General features: G+C 49.3%; 1 protein-coding gene across 1 annotated transcript in view; it reads right to left on the bottom strand.

Moving 5' to 3' along the window:
• Positions 1–22,900, bottom strand: part of NTSR1 (neurotensin receptor 1) — a 63,905-nt gene extending 41,005 nt beyond the window's left edge. The window contains exon 1 of the mRNA XM_009461592.2: positions 22,235–22,900. Coding sequence (XP_009459867.2) covers positions 22,235–22,897 — 663 coding nt within the window. The 5' untranslated portion in view covers positions 22,898–22,900. The remainder of the gene's footprint in view (positions 1–22,234) is intronic.
• Positions 22,901–26,104: the final 3,204 nt, after the last annotated feature.

Raw genomic sequence — 26,104 nt, 5'->3', positions numbered from 1 at the left:
GGGTTATAAGCCAAAAATGAAGCAGGGTGATTCACCTCAGCTCAAACTAGATCTTTTCTTTGCAAACAAAGTGCTGTAGGTCAACCCCAAATTAATGGCTTTGTTTATCTCATCCCTGATAAATTTCTTAATTCTTTCTTCTCGGTTTGACACAAACACATTTTTTTTCCCTTTGAAAATGAGTTATTTCACTATGCAACCCCAAACCCCATTGTTCTCCCAAGTGCAGGAGGAACGTCTCCAGTGGAAAGAGGGGATGAAGGAGAAATAGCGTCTCTAGCCCATAAGCGCTGGAAGCAAGAATGCAGCTCTTGCCATGGGCAGATGGATCTCCACAGTCTTCAACCCTGGTTTTCTTGTGACAAGCACTAAAGAATGAATAAGAACAGTAGGAGGGATCAACTCCTGCCGCTGCAGCCCAGAGAGACCACACCAGCATCTGGGGAAAGACAGACCACCCTCCTCTGCGCCCCAGGGCTATCTCTGTATTCTGTAGCAATGCTCTGCTGGGCAATTTCATTAGAATTAGGCAGAAATATCTCCAGAAGCACATCTATGCAAGTGACAGCTGACTCCTTGGTAATGACAGCTTTGGAGACAATTATGACAGGCAATTGTTTAGTGAGAACTGGCATTTTTCATTAAAATAATTGTATTGATGAAGCACAAGGACATTTCAGCTTAGAGTCTCTGACTTTTCAGCCAAGCACGTCTTGATGGTTGACAGGCCTAACTACATTACCCTGACTAACCAGCTCTGGACTGTTCATACTCATGGCAAGTGTTGTTTGATGTAACATCAAAATGTAATCAATGAAGTCACGCTGGCATCTCCATAAACACAAATACAGTGTCTACTTCAGGCAGAAAACCCACCACCAGACTTCAGAACTTCATCGGACATTGCAGGTGGATGTCGCAGGTCTTCATGGCCCTGTACATTCATTCCCCTCCAGCTTTTCATGCCTTCTTTCTATGCAATGTGCCATAGAGGTCACCCACCTGCTCTGATCTCATTCTGGAGCCTGCTTATCCAACATCTTTCCAGGCTCCTAACATCATACAGAAGGTCAAGATTTCTCCCAAACATCAGTGCTTTTGTGAAGCTCAGCATTTGGGTGCAGAGGTTGTGACAAGACAACCTTGTTTTCAAAGGTGAACCAACAGTGCCTTCAGAGTATTTTGGCCACAAAAAAAAGAATAAAAATCTAGTATTGGAAGGAAGAAAGTTCATCTGGACTGAAACAAAGGAGGAGGAAACAGTGGGTCTTGGTGAGGGGCCCTGAATAGCCTGGGCTGTATCAGGTCCCATCATTTATACAGAATGAAACTAAGGATCATTATGCTGCCATGTCATTTGTGTGCTACTTTTGTGTGCCTAAAATTTCAACACACTTCTGATGCTTAGAGATGGGAAGAGGAACCAACCCAACCCTTTGCTGCAATCCTCCTTTCTTAGCACCTCTCCAGTCACAGCCACTTGCCACTCAGCTCAGGGAAGACTTCTTCGGAAATTATTAAGGTTATTAGAAAAAGTTTATGAATGCTTAGTCATTAGCATCTCTGATGCTCTTCATCATTTTATGACCTGACTGTCCTGCACAGATTAGGCTCTCCTCCCTTTGGGGGAAGGCAAGGCTCACACAGCCATGGCACAGAATCTCTGATTTGTGTCACGCAACAACCAACCCTTCTGGCTGCTGAAGACGTGAGGATACTGGTCTGAAGGATATTGGAAGGATATTGGTCTTGTCTTGGAAAAAAAACTCTGATGGCCAAAACTCATCGAGGATGGACAGGAGAAAAGGTTAAAATTAAGAGGATGTGTGGGACCCCAAAAGGTCCTGAGAGAATCCTCATTCCCTGGCTATGCAAGGCCGTGCTGAGGTCTGGGAAGACTTAGGATCTGCTCAGGGTAGAGCTCAGCACCAGGCAGGAATCATCCCGTCTCAGCGGCCACAGTCTGCAATAGCAGTGCACGCCTACCCAGGGACAGGTAGGCACAGCATGGGCAGCCCTAATTTCTTCTCTCCTTAGCTTCTTTTTCAGCCTCCCCTCCCTATTGCTTCTGAGTTTTCATCCTTGGCCACACAAGCTCTGTTTTAGGCCTGGAATAAAATATTTGGAGCTGCTACAATCACAGCTCCAGGGAAGGTCCTGCAGGGTTGGAGGATGCAGGTGGGAGTCTGCGATGTGCCCAGGGCAGCCTGGCCAGGGACACTTCTCCCCATGTCCTCTCCCAGATGTCTCCCAATAGCATCAACACACAATGACGTAACACAATAACATAAATAAGCCAGATAGATAGTGCTGTGATGGCTTGCATTCTCCCTCTTCATGCTTGTTGAGCTACTCTTGCCATTTTGATGGATCTTTCTCTCCAGGGAGCATCAAATAGCTTCATTTTCCAGGTATCATCTGGGCTGAGATTAGTCATTCTTGACACGGGCATTTTCCAGCTAACAGATCAAGCTTCTCCTACTGGGCACAAGATATTTGGATGTTGTCTTGCAAGATTTAATGAATTGCTTGAAGTTTGCTGTGCACTCAGGCTCCTCTGTTCCTGCAAGGAAGGGCTGTTGGTGCAGCTCAGAAGAGGTGGAAGGAAAGCTAACTGGGAATTGCCAGTGTTAGTGAGATGCTGCCCTCCTGCCAGTCCCTCTCCCGAGGTGGAAGATGGAGCTACATCCAAAACAGAAGAAAACTAGGAAATGTGAGCATGGCATTAACACCCAAAGGCTCACACAGCCACTGGGAATTGCTGGGGCCAAGGGTTTCTCCAGCAGCCTTCACGATTTGAAACATAATTTCTTCCCCCTCCTTTTGGCCAGAGCAGTGATTGCTCTTCGTTGGTTTAGACAGTGAAAGAGTGGGATATTTTGGAAAGAATGAAAAAAGTAATAATATCTGGGAACATTTCCATTTCCCTCAAATCTCGCTTAACTTGATTTAAGGTTTTATTAAGGACACAGATTTGTTGACAATAAAATTATTTCTCTGAGCTGGGAGAGGTAAAGCAGATTGTTACACACAGAGGGAAGGGAGCTGACTGCTCTCATAAATAAGTCAATGTGTTACTCCTGCTAGACTGGAAGTGGAATGACAGCTCTTCCAGATGGTGATGCTCTACTTCTCCGTGACCTTCAGTAAACTTAAATTTGCTAAAAATACCCTACAAAAGCACACGTGCTTCAGGGCTACAGAAACACCTGGAGCAGGGGAGATTTGAAATTATCAGATTCCTGCTCCCCACCTCAAAACCCAGCCGTGTTGAGTATTGCACTTCTGCTCCCATTTAACATGCTCAGATCTCCATCGATCATCTCCGCCGTGGCTGATGTGCTTTGTGTCCAGGGAGCGGGGAAGGGCAATGGAGCCTGAGGCTGCTGAGCCTCCCAAGGGTGGTGTGGATGTGCGCCTGCTGCATGCCAGCCATTTCAGGAGCAAATCCTGGCATATGAGGGGACACAGGGGCTGCTGAGCCACGCTGCATTATTTAGGGAGATTATTTGAGATTATGTTTCTAATAGGATTGTTTGCATACACACCCAGTCTCGCTCTTCTCCCTCCCCTGCCTTGACACACCAAAGAGGTAGGCGCATGGCAGTGATAAAGCATGTAATGCAACTTAAAGGTAACAGGAGATGGAAGCACATTAAATTCCAAAGCAGAGCTTCATTTTGGGATGAAAGTTCCCTCATTCCTCAAAATGCAGCTGATGTACAGCCAGTGACTACCCCAGCAGCCAGCAAGGGCATCTCAGCATCCCTCCCTGAGACCCAACAGAGGAAACAAATCAAGTGTCATCGAGACCCAGGCTTTTCCTCCCCTTTATTTGCAATTTGATGTCTGAGATGCATAAGGAAAGAGAAAGCATGAGTATGACAGGGTGATTAATGCTTATCTTACCCACGCAGAGAATAAGTTACCAATCAGCCACTCTGTCCCTATCTCCTTATTTAAAATGCAAACTAACGTGAATGAAACAATAACATTTTAATTAAATGGAAGTAGAAAAGCTACAGGAGAATGATATCGTTGCAGCAGTCTGAGGTTCCTGAGCCACATGTAATTACTTTGATAGATAACACAGTAAACCGAGAGTTAAACAGCACAGTTTTCACAATACTTTTTGCATCACTCCATGTCTCTTCTCACTTACAGTGTTAGAAACCAGGGACAACTAGGCTGCGAAATTACTTTCCTTCCAGTGCAGCAAGGACAGCCCTCTGGGGAGCAGAGCCAGCCCACTCTCCGACCCTTCCTGCCACATTACCTGTCTTGCATTAAAAAAGAAGAAAAAATAAGCCCCACAGCTCCAAACCAGATGATGCCCACAAAGTGTTACAGGATATAAAGCTGGGTGTGCAGAAACACGGCCTGACATGGAGCCGTGGTGATGAGAAGAAGAGCGCGGTCACATTGCCAATGGGGCTCATGTCCCTGGCCAGGGAATGGGGAGGAAGAGCGAGAGCAGCAGCGGGTACCCATGCCTCAGAGATGGTCACCCTCATCACTGCCTGGGGCTAAGCAATGAAGTTACTGCATGTATGAAGCTGGCAAAAAAACAAAAAAAAAAAAAAGAAAAAAAGAAAAAAGAAAGGAAAAACTGGAAGTGAAGTGACCCATGAAACTTTTCACAAATATAAGGATGTACTCTAACTAAAAAAGGTAATGAAAGACTGCCCTAGTCAGCTCTGATGCTAACTTGCACTCTGGTGTGGTCCAGGGATCAATCCCTTTGTAGCTCCTTCCCCCAGGGTCACTGCAGCTGCAAGCCCAAATTTTGGAGAGGCGCAGCCCGGACCACACGGCGTAGCGAGGCTTTCGAGACAAGGCCCGTTGCCAACACAAAATGTGTCACAGTGAATCATCCACGCACCGGTTTCAAAGTACAAGACTGTTCCCTGAATCATGGTAAAAAGCACAAATGTTCTGCTCTGAAAAAGGAAATTCACTGACTCCTTCTTGAGCCAAAAATAGGGGAAAAGGTTATGTAATTCATTTACTTTGAATAATAAGCATTTCAAAGTTATTTAAACAGCACTAATACCAGGAAAATCTCTGTTTATTTAATCAGTCCGTTTTTGCTATGGGATTGATGCTGGTGCTCCAGGCAAGCTTGTCTCATTCACTTTAAAACAATTTAAACACAAAACTTTACCCAACACCTGGGAGAGGCTGGCAGGGCAGCCCCTTCATATCTACATTACTGCCTTAATCATGTGCTCCTAAAAAACATCCCATTTTTGTTGAATACTATGTTGTGAGCAGAAGGAGAAGCGGGAAGCATTTTGTGATTAAGTCTTGGAACAAGCTGGTTTCTTAGGGGTGACCAATGCACGTTTTGTTTTGCCCCATTTCCAGCCCAATCAGCTTCGCTGGAGCCAGATTTCTGACAAGTTGCAGCTAGAATTATAAATGAAAAAGCCATGCTTATTTTTAGCTGAATTTCTTGTCTCCTTGGATAATAACTCCACTTTCCTCAGCAGTCTTTGCAATTCATTCTTTGAGACTGGACACAAAAGCCCTGTTTTCTATGAGATCACTTATCTCCAGCAAAGCTTCAATGGAGTATTGAACGAAAGTATGAAAACTCTGTCAAAACAACTACTGTCCCAGCCTGGAAAGTCATTTTTCATGCCTTCTTCCTTGATGTTTGCTGATACCAATTTTCATCAGGTTCATTCCCAGAAAGGGTGGGGGATTTTCTCCCCAGCAGCCTCCTGGGATGCTGAGCACAGCCCTTCACCACCGGTGAAGAGGTCTTTGATTGCCAACCCCGTTCCTGGGGGATTCCCAGGAATCCCCCTGTCGCTTCACTGCGTGTCCATGATTTATGCCAATAGATATGTTGCAACGCACATGCACAATAAAAGCAGCCTTGGCGAGCTGATACAGTGTTGATGCTGGAAGCATCGGGCTCACCCAGCTCGGAGGAAGGAAACCAGCTTCGCCCCGCTGCGACACAAACCTTGTGTTTGGGACCAGTGTCTGTTTATAAGTGAAAGCAGCCAGGCAGAAAGACCCATTCTCCACCTGAGTGGTTCAGGGCTGCCGAGACGCTGACCTGAAAGGCCCCAGACATGGGCTAGCTCTTGGCAGAAGAGCAGCACCGTTCCTAAGGGGATGCTGGGTCTGAAGAGGAGTAGCCAGTCGGTCGATGCAATGACTCCATGCGGCACAAGCAGGTTTTGCAAACGTGCTTGTGTGAGATTTGTAGGACAGAAATACAGGGAAATGTGCTAACTATTAAGGTTTTCCTTTAGTGTAAAGCACTGGGGTGTGGACCAGACTCCCAGAGACGAAAGCAGCCCATTGCTGAAAAGGAATTAATGCCCAGAAGATTTTCAGCTGCGCTTCAATTTTGTATCAACAGTACCCACAGGCCACAAGTCACAATAATCTCTACAGCTGGATCGATATGCATGGCCTTAAAAACAAGCTGCTCTTCGTTGTCATGAGGATGGCTCAGGAAAGGCGTTAGCGCAAATCCGCATGGAAAATCAGGGATTGCACCCTGTCAGACACAGCTCCAGCAAAAGCCACCTGTCACAGCCATGCTGGTCCAGCCCCGTAAAACTGGGAAATAGGAAAAGTCATGCAAATCCCCCAAACCAGCTCCTTCTCCTGAAAAATCACCTGAAATGGGTATTTTTTTTGCTGAGTTTGAAGGCATGGCTCTGATTTACAGCCGCAAGGGAAAGCGGCCCCTGTCTCTTCAGAAAAGAGCTGAATTCAGCTCGGAGGCAGGGGAACCGGCTGCGCGGGGGCGAGCAGATGCGAGGAAGTCGGTCTGTTCGCTGGCGTACGGCTTCTGTGCAAGGCTACAGCTGCAGTTGTAGAGTTTGAGTCAATAGTTGCTTTAACAGAAAACCAGTTTTGTTTTGCAGGCACAAAGGCCTCTTCTATCAGTACCCAGCAGGAGGTATATAAAACTGTCATTTCTTGCCCTGTTTCTGCCCTTGTCTCTTTGCTTCAACTTTTTACAGGCTGCCAGTGGGTTTTTTATTGCTTTAGGTTTTTTTGTTTTAATTGAAACTGAGTAAATTACATTTTTTCCTAAATAATTGATGAGTTTAACAAAGTTTTCCATTATTTCACAGGGAAGAAACCAGCAACCTTCAGCGTAGAAAACAGAAATGTTATTTGAACTTGTTTTGTGCAAGAGCAAGGAGACATAACCTCTCAATGAGGGGGGCAGCCCCTGAGGGCCCTTAAAAGCAACTTTTGCCCAGGCAAATTTAAGGGATGGAATTTAGCACAGCACTACACGATATGAGAAAACCTCTAGAGTATGACCTGCAATTTTCCCTTTCCGAAACACACTTGTTTCAAAGGAATGAAGAAAAAAGCCAGCTTTATTTCTGGCTGTAACATCACTATATATCATAGAATCATAGAATCGTTAAGGTTGGAAAAGACCTTTAAGATCACCAAGTCTAACCGTTAACCCAGCACTGCCAACGCCACCACTAAACCATGTCCCTAAGCACCACATCTCCCCAGCTTTTAAATACCTCCAGGGATGGGGACTCAACCCCTGCCCTAGGCAGCCTGTTCCCGTGCCTGACAACCCTTTCGGTGAAGAAATTTTTCCTAATATCCAACCTAAACCTCCCCTCATGCCACTTGAGGCCATTTCCTCTTGTCCTGTCCCTTGATATGTGGTAGTCTTTCCTGAAACATCTCCGTTGATAAAAGGAGGGGGGGGAAGAAGGAAAAGAGAAACATTAACAAAAGTGGAAGACCTTCTGCATCGTCTCCCTGTGATACAGCCGTTCCCTGCAGATCTCATCTCTCTAACCCTTTTTAGAGGAACTCAGGCTAGACAGGGAGTGACAGGGGTGGGAGACCTCATTTGCTGGAAGAGACAGAGCTGGCAAGCAGTAATGTGCTTGGCGTCTCATTCTTGAAATAAATAGCTCCTGCCATGCTTCATCTTCCTTCTTTTTTCCTAGTGGACCCCTAGCATTAATAACACCGGTGAACCAGATGCCTGTGCCTTCTTATAAAGGAGCAGAATAGCTCCCTCTGATACAGCTCAGCTACTCTATCCTAAAGCCCCACCAATGCTTGTAACCTCAAATACTCCTCTTGCTTCCAGCACCTCCTTTAGCCCCCAGCCTTCCCCTAACACAGTGGGAAGCCACTCTAGAGAGGGTGAATTTGAAGAGCAGGTTGCTAAGGGATTGCACCAAGCTGAAACTTCGGTGAAATGGGGCAAGACCATGGGAAGCATGATTGGACCCGGTGGGATTTGGGAGGAGCAGGGAGGGGGCAGGCAGATGGGGTGGGTTTGTGGTTGGGAGCTGAACTTGGGCAGCTGGGTGCTGGGAGCTGCTGCCTCTCTGTGTTTTGCTATTATTACCACCTCTCTGCTCTGGCCCCTTTTAAAAGTCCATTTCTCTGGATAACTGTGGTTTTGTTTTCACTGGAAGCACTGCCCTGAGACACGTCAGTGAGACCCTCATACTCTGGCTTGGTGATGAACTGAGGGAAAATACAACCATAATGGAGCTCATTGGAAATTCTTTGATCTTCTTGCTGCTCCCGAGCAGAGTGTGTTTAGCAGTGAGCTAGAAGGTCTAATAGGCTTCTGCCATTTTCCTTGACTCTCAGAAAAATGGCTATTGTAGCTGCTACTGCTCTATCTTCAAACAAACCCCCTTTCTCACTAGACACTAAAGAATAAATGATATTTGCTTGGCTCCAGGATGCTCTTGGAAAACAATCAGCAGATCAGGCAGTGTTTCTGGATGTGCTGCCATTGCGTTGACTTGTCTCCAGTTAAAGCTGGGCTGGTTATTCCTTTCCGATACCCTAACGCTGCCCTCGAGCAATAGCTGCCCTTAGGAGGTCTCACCACTGCATGACTCCCTCTTAGAGAAAAGGGGGGAGAGGTTTCCCTTCCCCTTTGCAACAAGAGGCAATCTCTTAGCGAGCAACAAGTACGCCAGTGACAGAGCCAGAATCTGTACAACAACACAGCGAACGAGAGGCATCACTCCGGTGATTATTTAGACTGTGAGCTCTTTGGCACATAGAATCATAGAATCATTTAGCTTGGAAAAGACCCTTAAGATCATTGAGTCCAACCGTTAACCTAATACTACCAAGTCCACCATGTCCCTGAGCGCCACGTCTACACGTCTTTTAAATACCTCCATGAATCATCCTTTAATGTTGTTTGTGCCAGACTGAGTGTACAGGATCCGGGGGCTCGGGGTCCCAATACATACAGCTATGGCTGTTTAGCTGCAATAAGGAGCTAATAAGGAGCAGGTTAGGCCCTGAGTTTTGTGTCTTTCCTTTACGCATCTCAGAACTGCATCTCAATGGCAACCTGCAGAGCAGATGCCAAAACAAGTCTCAACACAAGTTGCAGAGCCAAGGTCCTGCAAAAGGCCCTTTGCATTATTCAGTGTGGTGGAGCCTGAAGCAGCTTCTCTGCAGAGCTGGAGTGTGAGCCTGAACCATGGTGAAAAGCAAACCAAACCTGATTCCTGTCCTGGCAACTAATGGGTTTGGCCACATTTCATAATGTGACGTTGGTCACATTTCTCCTCCATGAAAAGTGAACTTGGGCAGGGCATTCAGTTCCTCAGAGGATGGGAGGGACAGAGAAGGACCCAGACAGAAGATCAGACACAAACCTATTAATAAAGTCCATAATGAGGTGCTGAGCCCATGGCATTACACCTGACAAATTCATCACATGAAGATACGAAGGAATAAAACAGCTCCAGATAATTGCAGGGCATGAGAATATGTTCAGTGTCATCTTAAACTTGGTGAGATTAATTTTCCTGACAGCTTGTTTAAAAGGAAAGTAGGCTATATAATTAAAAGAAATAAAACCCTCACAGATGGCCTATTGTGTGACCAGCGAAGGTTACCTTCCGAGGTTCTTGCCTACCTGGATGTCAGCATTTCCCAGCGGTTTTTATGCCTCCAGCCCTTTCCTTTGGCCGTGGAACCACAAGCAGGCTTTCAGGCACTGATTTTTGCAAAATGGCAGTCTTAGATGTAGATTTCTTGATTCAAATAATCTTAACATTTGCCTATAAAGCACCAAGCACAAATCAGCACCGTATAAACCAGAGTAATAGAAAAGCCAGGCTGTTAATCTTCATAATGTGCCTCTCAGTGGGGATTTCACTTGAATGTTATTTGCATTAAATATGATACTGAGTGCTGGATATGGAGTTATAAATAAATTAAAGGCCATATTTAAGTCAAACACTGTCCCACTGTTGACTGCAGACTCAAGCGTGAGAGCTGTTCACAGGGGACCGGACAGATCTGGTCGGCTGCCTGACTTGCTGGAGGAAATGGTAGTGGCAAGTTCCATCATCGGCGCCCTGAGAAACTCATTTGGGGGGGCAATTAACCCCCTTAGTGGGGTTTGTAGTGTCAGCCCAAACTCTAGCAGTGCTGGCTGTATTGTGGACACTTTGGCTTGGGCAGAATAGAGTATAGGTTTGCTGGAGTTGAGGTTCAGCAAAATACCTCAAGTGTTTTTAATTTGATATATAAGCATCTTAATTATAGCAACATAGTCAGCCTTGCTCTTCTGGCAATAAGGTAAAAAAAGTTTGTCCTAAAGCAAGATGAATTCATCACGTATTTTAGGCAAATAACTAAAGAAAACTGCTCCTGGCCTCAGACTATAGGAACTGATAGATGGGTTTAACTGCATAAAAGTCAAAGAGCTGAAGCTTTTGATGATGACAATTAAAATCCCTGGAGTAAACACAGGGTGTTCCAGCGGCAGGACCGTGACTCCTGCGGCACAGACCCTTTTGGGAAGAGCTTTGGGAGCCAGCTCTCCTCCCTCTCCCTGGTCTGTCTTGCCAGCAGCTGAGCTCAGAGGAGCAGCGAGGGCACGAGCACGGCCGGTGGCATGGGCACAGGGGCTCGGCTCGTGCAACACAAACTGCGCCTGCTTTCCACCTGACCCCTCAGCAGTCAGTGGCCTGAATTCAGGAGGAGATTTGGGCAGTGGGAACTGGGGCTCTGGTCCCAACTTACCCATCACCCTGAGAAATGTCATGCTCCCTGCAAACCTTGCCGCAGCAGCACAGCTGCCAGCACTGTGATTTTTAGAGTCAGGCAGTTTGTAAACTATTAAGAAATGGGAGTTGTGCTGGCTCCCTTGCTCCCTGGTGTGGGAGGATGTTGCCTGATTTGGACCCTGGGCTGGAGGACGGCAAGGTGGGAAAGACCATCTAGACCTGAGCGCAGGAGAGAAGGGTTTGGGGTTATTCTGTTTTGCTTCAAACCTGGTAATAGCCACTGGGAATAGCTGTGGTATCCGTGGCAGACAACAGCGTGGCAGCATGGACCTGAAACATCCCTCCACCCCAGGACATAAATTAGATCACAAATATTTGGAGGGAGGTACACGATCAGTGCAACATCACACTTCTGTGCCCTCCTGACTGCCTGGTGCTGCCCAGCCCACTAATCCATCTCTAACCCCCTGAGCAGCTTTCAGACCCTGCTAGCTTATTTGAAACCAACCTCCTACAAAACCACAAACCCCCATCCCTTTGCTTTCCTCTCCCCCTCCCCACGCTCTGCTTATGGATTTCCTTCACAACGACCGTGCAGGCACGAGGCTGTACCTGTACCTCGTCTTGTACTGCTGAGGATGGGAGCAAAGAAAATTCAATTAGACTTTCAGGGGAGAAAAAAAAGTATATCCCAAAGGGGCAGTGAACTTATCGGTTACTTTATTGCTGCTTTTCCCCAGCATCTTTCTCTGCCACAGCTCCTCTCTGCCTCTCAGAGCCTCAGGTATTACAGGATTTCTTTCCTGGCACGGCTTGGTCTCCATGCTGGACCAGGACTGCCAGGCTGGCCGTGTGCCCTGCTCTGCTGGGCTGCTGCACTGTGATACGCCTTCTGACCAAATTCCTGCATATCTTTTTGCTCTTTTGAGGGATTTTCCATCCTGCAGCTCTCCTGAGCTGGCTGGGAAGCACCTGTGAGCTGCCAAAGCAGTGAAGGAGACCAAGCTCAGGGTAGAGTTTGTCCCTTGGGTTAGTGGCTGCAGTCTATTAACTGTTTGGGGCATACACATCACCCCATCATTGTATTAGCAGGGCAAATATCTATTTATTAGTCTGAACCTGTATTTCCCCTTTCTCCTACAGTGCTTTATCACACCACATCCTTGGAGTTAAAGAACAAGTACGTATGACAACGTCACAAGCCCATGACTGACAGTGATAAAAAAATGAAACGAGGGCTCTGGGGAGGGAAACTCATTCCTGTGAGTTTCTCTTTTGAATGAAACGAGTATATTAAAATGTATAAATTGTCCCTGTGAGGATAAAATGTAAGGTCTTTGCAGGAGGAATCAATAGAGTGATACGAGCAATGAGCTAAACTTTCCCAGTAGCTGTGTGAGTTGCATTTTTATAAGATGGGTTTGAAAAAATCATAGGATAGGAGGGAAAAGCAGGTTAATTTGGTACTGAACATAGAATCATAGAATCACAGAATCGTTAAGGTTGGAAAAGACCCTTAAGATCACCAAGTCCAACCGTTAACCCAGCACTGCCAAGTCTACCACTAAACCATGTCCTCAAACACCATGTCTGCCCGGCTTTTAAATACCTCCAGGGATGGAGACTCAACCACTTCCCTGGGCAGCCTGTTCCAATGCCTGACTACCCTTTCAGTGAAAAAGTTTTTCCTAATATCCAACCTAAACTTCCCCTGGTGCAGCTTGAGGCCGTTTCCTCTCGTCCCATCGCTTGTTACTGGGGAGAAGAGACCGACCCCCACCTTGCTACAACCTCCTTTCAGGCAGTTGTAGAGAGCAATAAGGTCTCCCCTCAGAGACTTACGACTTATTAAACAAGTTCTCCAAGGAAACAAGGTGATATGACAGTCCTACTTAGTACTGAGACCACATTTATTTGGTTCAGCACTGCAGACCTGCATTGTTCTTGATTATGTTACAATTAATAGGATGGGGCATTGCAAAGACTGTATTAATTATCTCCTTGGAGTCCTGATCAAAAATAGTGGTCTGCAGAGCTAAATGCCATCCTGCATCAAAGTGTTCATAGGTGACATGCAGCAGGTCTTTGCTCCACAGGTCTGGGTGAAGCTGATAAATTGGTAGATCCCCTTCTTCAAGGTTAAAGGAGGAAGAAAATGGCATGGTTAAGGGATGAGATTGCTCCTCCTGCTGCTAAACACTGTGCAAAGCCTTGAGCAGCAGAGCCAAGGCAGCGGGTGAGCATCCGTCAGGCTGAGCCTGCAAGGGCAGGAGAGGACCCATCGGCAGGGCTGAGCTGCTCAGGAAGAGAAGGCAACCAGCACATCCACTTCATGGCAGAAACCAGGGCAAACAGACTGCAGCTTTCTCCTGGAGTCCCACTGCCTGCCCAGAAAATAGAGGTCCGTGCATCGGCTCTGTAAGCCAGTGTCTGTCAGAGAAGACAACCTTGTGTTAGCCCTTTCTCTTGCAATGGAAATCATCCTGCAGGCTCCAAAAGTCAGGCAAGTGCTCCAGGCAAAGGGACAGCAGGTTTTCATTGGCCCCAAAGAAACAGCACCTGGACAACTTAGGATATTTTACCATACGATAGTTCAAAAAACCTGCTGTCGGCAGGAGGCAGGGCTTGCTGGCACAAGTGAAGTGTTGTGCTGAAGTGTGATCTCTCCTGGGGTCATTCAGCAAGTGGGAAGGCATGGAAAGATTAAACTAGATCCATCCTGAGTCCCTGAAATGAAGGTCCTCAGACAGCTTCCAGGATCCCAGGAGTCTCCTGATGGGCATACCGCGTGCTAAGGGACTGTTTGCTAATCATCTCCTTTGTTTCCTCTGGAGCAGGAACAAATCTCTTGAAACAAGGTAAACCATTCGCTTCAAGAGCATAAGTTGGCTGTAACAGCAGTGGCCCGAAGTTTATTCTTTATTATCTAGAGGGAGTAATAATTGGCAGGAAAGTACCAGAAGGTATTTTCAAAGAGAAGGGAAAATGCTGAAATCAGGCTATATACCCAGTCCTGACTAGGCTGCCTGTTTCTCTTTTATATATTTAGGAATTCGCCTGGCAAACAGACACCTGGAAGGGAGATTTACTGCACAGAGTTCAGCATTTGGGAGGTGTATATCCACAGGGCGGCTGTAAAGCCAGGGGAGCCGGCGGGCAGGGAGGCTGCCCGCGAGGATGGCGAGGGGCTGCTCCGCCCGAGCCGGCAACGCGGCCACGAGCGATGCCACCAAACCAGGGCACGTCCTCTGGCTTAGCTGTCACTCCGATGCCTCTCTGATTTACTGATACTGCATAAGCTTTTCGCTCTGTGTGTGGTTTTATAGCTTAGAGGTACTCCTAGAGTTTTCATGAGCACTTTGCATAAAAGAGATGCCTTTTTACCCCTTTCAGATACTGAAGACTTAGTGAAAGTTTATGTTTTTTCCTTTTTTTTTTCCATTTCCACTAGGAAAATCTCATCTCTGGCTTCCGTCTTCAACTGACAATTGTCTCTAGTCCCTGAGAACTTAAAGCTTCAGAGAAACCTCACTGAACTTTATCTCTCTAAAAAAAAGTTCAGTTAAAAAGACCTTGTTCATTCTATTATTTTTTCTCCCTAGGAGACAAAAAGCCCCCATGAAGTCACACCCGGCAGTGCACTCTCTGCTCTGAGAATTATTGAAGTGAAAAAGCCACAGGAGACAAGAAGCAAATCTCACATGCTCGAACCACCTGGGGGTGACCGGCTCCTCCAGCCCGCCAGACGGACCTTCTCCGAAGGCCAAGGATGAGAGCAGCACTCCCCGGCGAGGTCCAGCCCTGTCCCGCAGCATCTCCTGTCCCAGCAGGAGCTGGGGGGAGCCACAGGTTTCTGGTACCCCAGGGAGGGAGGAGGAGGGTGGGCTTCCATGCAGAGATGCACCAGGAGGGCACTGGGGTATAGGGATATCAAATTGTCTCACCGCTATTTCCCTCCCATCCATGGAAAACTTAACAACAGATACTTTGAATGCAGGAAAATACTGGGAGCAGCTCAGAAATTTCTGCTACCCAGACAGGGTTAGTACTCCATTACCATCACCTTTTCTAAACCAGCCCCGAGCACTTGTTTCCTGAATAACTCAGCAGCTCAACTGATTTATCATCAGCTTTTCTTTTTTTTTAATCCCACACCTAAGATGCTTTGAAATTGAATAGAAGAAATGGCATCCACAGGAGGCAAAATGTGGGGGCTGATGTTATTGGAGCATGATGAGTTAGCCGGCCCGCTCCCCCAAGAGCTTCATTTAAGGGAAAAAAACCCAAACCTTTCCAAGTGATCACGCTCTCACACAGAGTTACAGAACGGAGCTATTCAGCCCAGCCTGGGCAGGGGATGGCATGGGTGCTTGGTGCCCGCAGCCAGGCAGAGGAGCAGCACGTGGCCCCATGCCCATGTCTTGCTCAGTCCATGGCAGGGCTCATGCAAGTGTGATTTTTCCGTCCCCCGTCCTCCAAGACACGTCCTGCCACCCTCCAGGCTGCAGCCCTGCAGCACTCACTCCTCATTCACCGCCAAGGAGCAGCCCTTGCGCTTGGTGCCATCTGCAGCCCAGGACACGAGGTGGAAGTGATGCCCAGCCGTGCTGGAGGAGCTCCGTGCTCCCTCCACCATCAGGAGGGGAGCTGCTGGGCCATCAACCATTGTGATGCCAGACCAGCATTAATTCTGATGCAAAGCGCTCTTGGCTTGCATTGCACAGAGGTTTGGGACTAGCAAGGATGACATTTTGTAAGGGAATTTAAAAATATCAACTCAAATTCCACAATAAAGGCAGCAAAATTTGTCACCTGGGGAATGGCAGCTCTTCATGAAACCAGGAGACTGGCTTGCCCAGGTCCCCTGCTTGGATGTGTTCTTGCAGAGAGTGATGAAGGCCAGGAGCTGAGACTGGACTGGTCTCAGATGGTCAGACCAGACAAGCAACCGCAGGGTGCTCATGTGCGCATAGAAGCAGGGAAAAGGCTAGGAAAGCTCGGAATTAATTTATAATCTGATTTTCTCTACCATGCCAGACTGAGGGTGCTGACACCCCCGTGAGAGGGACGCAGGGTATGGAGATACAGGGAGGACAAGCGTTGGAAGATGAAGCATCTCCAGCTTCATACGGCACAAGTGGCTTATACTGGCAAGCAGACAGACTGGGGATACAATAACTCAGCTTCATCTGCTTAATGCGAGGGAAAGGAGGGATGTCAGCACTGGGGCTGTTGGGTTTGGCATCTCATGACATCTACTTTAGGGCTAGATGGCCACAACACTCAAACTTTCCCACCTTGTCAGCTCTGGACCCCACCATGCTCCCCAGCCTCTCCAGATACCTTTGCTCACCCGCTCTCCCGTGCCCGTCAGCAAGGGGTAATTTCACAGTAGGGAAAACGCGACGGCGACAGCGTCGAAGCCCCAGGCCTGTTCTGCCCCGCGTGCGTCCCGTAGTGGGCTGCTGCCCGTCGCGCCTGCCTCGGGCAGGACACAGAAGCGTTTCTAAACGTCAGGAAGCGAAAGTGCCATCTGTGAGTCTCAAGCAGATGCTGCACAGAGACGATAGTAAAAGCCTTTAAGGGAAAGGAGGGGGGAAGTAGGGAGAAGACAATTAAATAGCTGTTTTAAACGATCTGGAAGAAGATTAAAGGCAGCTGCAGGTTTGTTTTTTTTTTTTTTTCTGTGGGAAGAGGAACCACTAGATTACCTTCGTCTCTTCTGCCTTTACAAACTGCTGTTAAGAGGAAAACCTAAGAGCTAAATTGATCGGCCACATTTCCTCATTCTTTTATTATCCCTCCAGCTGACATCACGGGAAGGGGGAGGGAAAAAGAAATCAAGTGAATTAAAATCAATTGGGGGAAAAAAAAGAAGAAATTATGTAAGAACTGGCAAAACACAGCAGGCCAAATGGTTATATAAAGCAATGAACACAAGAGCTTATTTAATTTAGATCTAGCTGCAAGATGGACCACAGTGTAAACGGGCTGGGATTAGGCAAACTGGGCTGTCACCATGCATATGCTGAATTAAAGCCCTGGGTTTGCTGCACAGTCCATGGAGAAAACGCAACTCTTTAGGGATGCTCCTGCCACCACTGACGAGCACCCCACTGTGCGGGTGTCTCTCTCCATCACTGTGGGGACAGATCCAGACACATTTAAACACCAACATCTTCATTTTCTTGTCTACCCGAGGGGCTGGCAGCACCGTGACCCGACGGGACACCTTTCGTGGGACACAGTCCGGCCACAAAGGTGCTGGTTTGCTGTGCCGGCGGAGGGGTCAGCGGCACCCAGGCGTGGGCTCCTCTGGTGGGCAGAGATCCTTTGTGTGTGTGTGTAGCCAAAACAGTTTCACCAGCCAGGCCCAACGGGTGGGATTATCACTGCGTGGAGCTGTAGTGAGTGATTTAAAACAGTACTGTTATTAAAAGCTATAGTAGGAATTTGGCTGTGACCTAAGGAAAAGAAACCAACTTCAATTCCTCTAGTCAACATTAGTATAAATGCACGATTCCTGAACTGAAGCCATTGACTAATCCTGGATATGATTTGCCAGCAAACGTGGAGAAAATTCAGCCATTTGGTTTTATGGGTTGCTATTTTTGTGTATTACGGAGAGATGCTTGTCATGTTTATTGACACGGCACCACAGATCTGCCAGTGGGCAGAGCCCTGCCGTCCATGGCACTGACCGTGTGCTGTCGCAGCAGAAAGCTCATCACACCACTGTGCTCCTCACCAGAGGAAAGTGTAAGGGAGTGATTGCAACATCGTGCATGGAATTAATAACTTTGTGGGTCTCTCACACAAACGGGAATTGAATAGATGTCCTCGGAAGAGTGTGTAGAGAGCTTGGTAATGGATGCTGAGAGGCCAGGCTGCACCTTGTCTCTCCCAGCTCCATCACCTGGTCGTTCCTTCCCGACCCCTTCAGACCTGAGGCTCTTTGGCACATTCCTTCGAAGGCATCGCAAGAAGAGATGTAGGAAGAAATAAAGCAGAGGACGTCCTTGGGCAAGCGGCTGTTTCACGTGCGGAGTTATTTACTCTACAAATCATCTGAACTATGAGCAGACTTCACAAAACATAATAAGCAAGGGATCTGGAGGGACAGGCGAGCTGCAGCCAAGCAAGGGTGGGCTGATGCAGAGCAGAGCTGGAGCAGCCGTCCACCCAAACCCGTGAGGAGGTCCAGAGAAGCTCCCAGTGTGCTTCCCAAGAAGTTGCCCTATCAAATGAGCAACTTGGCGCTGACAGAGCTGTGACAGTTTATGGAGGCTCAGGGCCTGCTGCCATGTGTTTTAATAAATGGGTTCACACCAGCTGTCCGTGCAAATAAAACATTAGCATGTGTCAGACACTATCTACCCAGGCGCTTGCCATAACTTAGGGGACATTTTGCAGCAGAGACATCCAAGCACAGACCGTGCCATGCCAGCGGGACAACACGCTGCTCGCTCTCCCATGTTGCAGGGTGGAAGAGAGCTGCCCACACCCAGGCTCCCCTCGCACGTGTGCCCAATCCAGGCTCAATTAAAATCCTGAGATTTTAGGTTGACGAGTTGCCTGACGCTGCGTGCTGGGACTGACGGTGCACCAGGATTGTAGGTATTTCTTTCCACTTCCCCTCTTTCCCCAGGTCCACTAAGGACCACTCCAGAAAAGAGGCACAAAGGTAAGAAAGTAAGAAGCAACAAAGGAAAAATTATTTGCACAGCCACCTGGCCATTAAAATTAAGACCTATTTGAAAGACAGGGCTGAGAGTGTACGGTGCTAACGGCATGCAGGGCAGCGCCTGATGGATGGGACACTCAGCCGGGTCCTGTTTTGGGGGAGCTGGCCCCAGAGCCAGCAGCACGGCCGTGAAGTAGCCAAACCCACAGGTACCAACCCGCAAGTGAACAGAGGAACCATTTCATTCTGCCTCGGAGCTCTCCTCTCTGTTGCTGCCACAATGAGGAGCTTTTAAAACCTCCTCTAGCTGAAGTGGCACGAAAACATGAATTTACTTGTATCGGGATGGCTTTAAGAGGTGTTTAATTTCTGTGGAAAAAAACCTAAGATTGGCTGCAGCGTGTTTTAGAGGATGTCTGCCAGTTAAAGTGTTAACTAGACCTAAATAATGTGGCTATAATGGACTTACTCCTGCTACCAGATCCCATGCTGATGCCAATATTCAAACCAGACGTCCCTAACTGACAGAAGTAACAGGCAAGCTTGGCAGTGAAGAATATATAATAAACCAGATTCACCGGCTGATTTAAGCAGCTGCAAGGATAGTGATAAACAAAGCTGGGAAATGGTACTGTTCTCAAGACTTAAGTATCCGAGCCACAGAGCGCTTAGGGCTCGATGGCACGAGGCGAGACGTGCAGGGCCCGGCCGTAGTGATCATGGTGACCCATGGTGACGCCCTGAAGAACATCGCACTTAATTGCTCTTCCTGCTTATCCTTACGTGCTGCCCTGAGCAATCTGTAATTACTAGAAGAATATCAGCCGTTACTTCTTACAGCTGTTGTGGAGCTCAAGTGGTACAAGTTAAGTAATATGAGCAAAAACCAAATACACCGAGTGTTGTTTGAACACTTTTTTTTTTTCTTGTTATAAGGAATCCTGACTGTTCACACACAGTCTAGTTTCACTCGGAAATGTCATTCAAACTTAAATATTCAAAGCAAATAGTGAGGGACTTTTGCAAAAAGAGAGATGTTAAATTAATACACTCAAATATTCATCCTGGGAAGCTTGTTCCAGTCCAAGGAGGAATGTTCTCCTGCAATGATCCAAGCAGAACCATAGCTCACACTGGGCTCTTAGCCTATAAATGGTTACAATTGCTCTGTTCTGGGACTGCCTTTCAATCAGTCAACAAATAAAACCTCTTGGAGAACTAATGGCTTCCAAAAAAAAAAATCCCGATTTGCTTTAGACAGTTTGCCAAACAGGAAGAGGAGTGAAATATGTTGAGTGATTTATTACAAGTGATTTGCCAGCTCGAGCAAGTGCATCACTGCTCTGCTTAATTTAACGACAGAAAATGAACGCAAAGAGATGCGAAGACCTGCTCTAAAGCAGCTTGAATCCACTGCGAAGGACCAGGGCTCCAGATTTCTGGCTGGCAAGCCCTTTGCGCGTCACTCTCCACATTAGCACTGCCCTTTCTTTCACAGGTCTTCCATTACTTGTCTTTTTTTAAACCTCTGCACAGCTTACGACGTGAGAATGCCCGCTCACACGCTGTGCAATGGTTTCCATTAATGCACTTCAAACTTGACTTGCAGCTGCTTTGCTTATTCACTCTGGAGCCTTCCCCGGCCCAGGGGCCCGCATTGCCTCGTGTGCTGCTTCCCTGTGCTCGGAGGAGGGGAGCGAAGCCATTAAACAACCTTCCTATCTTAGCACATCTACTTTTGAGGCCAGATCCCCTGAGAAGGAACAGTATGGTGGGGTTTGTTCCCCCCCCCCCCCAACAGCTGCCTCCTTTTTACTTCTAAATTAATTCACGAGTGAAATTAAAAGAAAATATATGAGGAAAAGCCCCCAGGTGAACTTCACATACTGTGCATTCATGTCTGCCTACTTCTTACTTGGGTAACAGGATAAGGTATAGCCTGAATAATAGCAAGACTGTAAAATATGTTGAGAATTGTTTAAACTGTAATCTCCAAAAACATGGCTGGGAAATAATCCTCTCTTTTTAGCCCTATCATAGTAACAATGAGCATCAGCTTAATCCTAAGAGAAGGATGACTGGAAATAATGCATTTCAGCCACACTGTTCTCAAATCGGATGGCTCACGTCTCCTTAGAGAGTCAAGGATTTAGGTTAAGTACACTGGGCTGCCACTGCCAAAATCTACAGAGCACCTGCAGGAGAAATACAGCCCCACCATCTCAGGATGAAAGTTCGGTATCACGACAAACTGCAGACGGGATCCAGTGCTTCTGTGCAGGGTGGATTTTCATTCACTGGAGCAGTCCAGGGGGAAACTTGGACAAACATGTCTGAACACCCACAGGCTCTGGGCTTAAATCTAACCGCATGGACCCTCGCCTGCTTCTACTGGGAGAAATGATTCTGAGTTGTTTCCATTTAAGTTCCCTCCCTTTAACTGTGGGAACATCTCAAAGGCTTTAGTACACATGCAGCTTTAAATTCTAGTTGGCTGCTGATTAAACCCACCTGAAATTCATGTTCAAAATAAAAGATTGAGATGCTATCACATGTGAGCCTGGCAGCAAAGGGACCATGGAGATTGGTGTCTTGCTCTTTCTGTCTCTCCTTCCACATCTCTTACATTTTTCAAGCCTGATGCTCCAGTAAACAAATGCCTCAACCCCTCAGAGCACTGGCGCGCAGCAAGCGTTGATGCCGAAATCCTTTCCACGCATGGGCATATTAGATTAAGCAGTATGTGGAGACCAGCAAAGCCTGTCTGAAGTCAGGAGGGGTCTGCTAGTTAAACCAGCTACGGATTTCCCCAAAACAGCAAAAAAACCGAGCCTCTGGCTTTAAAGATGCAGTTCCTTTTTGGATGCCTATGCTGCACCTTGTGCCCAAAACTTTCTGAAATTAGGATCTGTTGCTACACAGAGGAAATGGGCTCTGTCTGGATCAACCCAAGAAACTGGGAGAGGGGGAGAGAGGGTTTTATCTCCCTCGATCTTGCTGCCGGTTTTCCAGCAGAGGGAAAGGAGATGCAGAAAATGCAGAGAAAGGGTGGAGATTTGGGGGTTTTCTGGCGATGAACTGCCACATCTGGGGAGGACCCGAGCCTCCCCGGGGCCCGGCTGCCCCGGGGGCTGCAGCACATGGGGGTCCCGCTCCGGGACAGCGGGAGCTCCGGGCACCGGCCGCGCCGGGAGAGGAGCTCCGGGGGGGCTTGCACCGGCCCGGGGCCGGATTAACCGCAGGGCAGGACCTACCCCGGGGCAGGGTCTCAGCCCCCAGGAGGGCGTGCGGGGTGGGGCACAGCAAGCGGAGCCGAGACCCCCCACCCCCACCAAATCCCGCCTGCCCGCACCCCGGGCCGGTCCGCCCCGTCAGGGCTGCCCAGGACACCCCTTTCCCGAGCCGGTCCCCGCCTCCCAACCTCCCCCTCCCGCCCCGCCCGTCACCGCAAAGTTCGGCCATCCGAGCCCGGGGAGGGGGGCGGCTGCCCGGCCCCGGCTGCTCGGGACGCCCCGGCCGCCGGGATCCTCACCTGGATCACCGTCTTCAGCGTGGAGGCATCCACGATGGTGGTGCAGATGAGGGAGTCGGGATTCTGGTCCTTGCCGTAGATCTCCCCCATGGTGAAGATCATGGGGATGGCGAGGAGGAAGGAGGTGATCCAGATGCAGCTGATGAACTTCTTGGTGCGGCTGCGGGACATGATGCTCTTGGCTTTGAAGGGGTGGCAGATGGCCATGTAGCGCTCCACGCTGAGGCTGGCGATGTTGAGCGCCGTGGCGTAGGTGCAGGCGTCCCGGAGGAAGTAGTAGCCCTTGCAAACGGCCCCCCCGAAAGCCCAGGGGTGATGGACCCAGATGAAGTTGTAGAGCTCGATGGGCATGCAGAGGAGGAAGATGAGGAGGTCGGAGAAGGCGAGGCTGGCCAGGTGGTAGTGCACGGTGCTCTGCAGGTTCTGCAGCGACTTCTTGCGCACCAGCGTGTACGCCGTGATGGAGTTGCCCACGGTGCCCACCAAGAAAAGAGCCAAGTAGATGACGGTCACCATCACTTTGGAGTAGATGTCGGTGTTGACGTCCAGGTCCTCCTCGTCGGGCCCTTTGGGGAGCAGGTCGGAGCGGTTGGAGGCGTTGGCGTAGGGGTAGGGGTGGAGGGGGCCGCCCGGCACGGCCGGGGCCGTGGCGTTCAGGTGCATCCCCGGGGCCGGGCCGGCCCCGCCGGGGCCGCAGCACCGCCCGCCGCCGCGCTCGCACCCGCCGCCGCTCCCCGACGGGCCGCTGCCCCCGCCGGGGAAACTTGGCTCGTTTTAATGCGGCGGGGAGGAGGCGCCTGCCGCTCCCGGGCTGCCGTGCGTGTGCGTGTGCGTGTGCGTGTGTCAGACCCCCCCCCCCCCGGAGCCGCCTCGGCTGGGAGCAGCCCGCGGCTCCGGCTCTCTCCTCCCTGCAGCTCCCCGGCGGCCAGATGTGCCCTGGCAGGGCAGGAGCCTCCCTGCACACGCACACACCCGCACACACACCCGCGCACACCCCCGCCTGCCTCCCGCAGCCGCGCCGGGAGCCGCCGCTCCGCCGGAGACCGCGCACCCCCCGCCGGCTCTGCCGGCGCTGGCCCTGCCTTCCCCCGGCCCCGGGGGGCGGCCCCCCGGCTCGGCCCCCCGCCCCACTCCCCGCCGCCGAGGTGGGTTTTGCAACCCCAGTTTCGGTCCCCAAACTGGGGCCCGGGGAGGGGAGGGAGGGAGGGAGCCCGTCCCCAGCGGGACCCCCACCCCTTCTCCACCCCTTGCAAAGTCAGACCCGGAGGCACGGCTGTAAGCTGGGGGCTGGTAGGGGGTCCGAGCGCAGCCATCCCCCCTCTATCCCGAGGAGAGGAGAGGCACCAGGGCTGCTCCATTACCCTTGGACATCAATATGTCCTGCTAGTCCCCAGATACCCACCCACCTGCTGCTGCTGCTAGGAGAAAGGCATTTAAAGGAGGGGAAAAAAGACCTAAAAATACCTGCCTCTGCCCTGATCTGCCCGGGGCACCCTCATCACCGTGGCACAGCAGCGACAGCAGTGAGCTGCTTTGCTTTGGTCCCCATCAGTGACTTTTCCCTTATCCCCGTACCCTGAGATGTGGGGATGTGGGGATATCGGGTCCTCTCTGAGCTGCCCTGTTGCAGGGACGGGGGTTGTGGGGGTGCCACAGTGATGCTGAAGGTGACAAGGGGATCCCCCACAGGCAAGGGCGCCCCAGGGATGAGCGGTCTGTGGTGGGGTTATCCCTTCAGGCCCCAGGCGCTGAGCCAGCCAGCCGCCCTGTAAAACTCCAGTGAGCTGTTTGTCCACTCAGTTATGTCATAAAATTTCTGTTAGCCGAGAAGAATTTGTCGGGCTTGGTGTTCCCAGCTGGTCTCACCCATTGTTCCTGGTCCTTGGATGGGTTCTTGGGATGGATCAAGAATATTTATCCCAAAGAAGGAAAATGGAACATGGAATAAGTGGTGGATTGGTGCCGATGTCTGAAGGAGAGCCGCAGCTGGGGTGCAAGCCTTCTCCTGGGTGCCTGGTGTCCCTATTCCTCAACCCCAAGTTGGGGGGAGCTTATAGCTCCGTGGCCCAAGGACAAACCCATGCTCCCGGACTAAAGCACTTCTCCCACAGAGGCAGCAAGTGAGTGCCTTTGGGATCTTTGTCTATAATGAAGAGCTATTGTCCCTTCCTGGGCCTGTAACTTCATTTTGGCCTTGTGGAAGGCAATTGCTGTCCCCACAAGCAAGATACCCACCTGCTGGTCTAATTTTACAGCGTGGATGCGCATGTTTATATCAATAGCTGTCTCTAGAAATGCTCTGGTTTGGATTCTGTTGCCTCATGTTTCTGCACAAGCACGGCTGCTCACAAGGAGAGCGTTGCATCTCCTGCTCCATCCCAGCAGCTGGTCCCGAGCGCGCCATGTGCTGCCTCCTCCACTTTCTCTCTACGCCAAGTACTGGCAGGGAATATCAAAAGACAGAGTTAAAAAATAATCCTAATTACACACTGAAATATCAGCTACCTTGAACAATGCGGCTGTTGATTTATAATCAACACTTTTAACAGGCTGGTGCAGTTTGTACCAGCCAAATCTTTCCTTTTGTAAAAGTGCATCAGGAGGGTACCGACCGCCCAAAGAACCGGCTGGGTGCTCCCATCATTAAAGGTCTCATCAGCATGTTTCTATAAGCTAATCAATTTAATAAATTCCATTAATTCCTTGGCACGTTTGTCTCAGCCACACGTGAAGCATTCTCACTAGCACGGGTAGAGAGCTCTGCCCTCTTCTTTTTCTCATAGATCTGGGTTTGAGCAAAGAGCTTGTCTTCTGGGATGCAGCCTTGCCATTCCCCATGCAGAAGTGCCGGCCACTCCTTGTAAAGGAGGAACTAAAAGAAAGTCTTGTCTGTCTCCATAAGGAAAGGGGTCAGCCTCTCCCCTCTCTTTTTAGAAAGCTTTTTGTCCAGGCAGGTTCTACCTTTTGGCCTCACATCGCTTTTACAGGGCTGGACACCTACTGCTGGTCCAGAGCTGACCTCCTGCCAAAGGAAGACATGGACCCCATTCCTGCCTCGCCGGGTAGCACATCTATCCAGCACCCCTTTACTCTCCCCATTGCTAGCGCGTGGCCTGGGGGAGGTGTGAAGTCCCTTTCCTGGTGTGGGATAATGAAATGAATGACAAAAGTACCTCTTCTTGCCTTCACTTCTGCTCCCTGAAAGGTTTTAATCCATATTCCCCTTCCAGCAAAAGCAGAGCCGGAGATGCACTGCTCCCTTCTTGTGCGCCACAGCCTCCAACCTAAATCCCCGCTGTTTGTTTCTGAACTAGCCGACCTTTTAGCTAAGCTGGGCTCGTTTTAATATATTTTGTATGTGTGTGTCTGTGGCTTAAAAAGGGAAAGAATCATGGAAACCAAGAGACGCCTGATCTCAAATGTTACAGCAAGGCATTTACTTAAAATCTTGCAGGAAAATGTCACCCAAAGTCCTCATCTATTTAAACTGCCTGGACTTTGAGCTGAGGGTCCCACAGTGCCCACGATGCGAGGCCTGCAAGTTGCCTCACTCCCTTTTATGTTGACCCAAGTGTTTTTCATCTTTGCTTTTTCCAGTTGCAATTGGGGACCGCGAGGAATTTTTCATATTAATCCTATTCCCGTCTGATTTTGCCGGGTGGGATTTTTCTGAAGGGCATAGAAAGCAGCAGAGAGAAACCTCTGCAAGAGGCAGGTGCTACGAGACAGCATCAACCTTTTTCCCGTTGAGGTCCGAGCACCCACCCCAAATACCTGTTAGAGCAGGTTCCCGAGTCAGGTAACGCTGGGCTGATTCAAGCCTTTAAAATCAATTCCCCGTGGACTCGCTATAGCCAGGCTCTCCCTAAA

This window comes from Nipponia nippon, unplaced genomic scaffold (genome assembly GCF_047370975.1).
Source record: "Nipponia nippon isolate SJK-2023a ecotype South Korea unplaced genomic scaffold, ASM4737097v1 scaffold_13, whole genome shotgun sequence".
In the NCBI taxonomy this organism is placed as follows: domain Eukaryota; kingdom Metazoa; phylum Chordata; class Aves; order Pelecaniformes; family Threskiornithidae; genus Nipponia; species Nipponia nippon.
The sequence above is the reverse complement of the archived record's forward strand: the minus strand, read 5'-3'. Positions and strand labels throughout refer to the sequence as shown.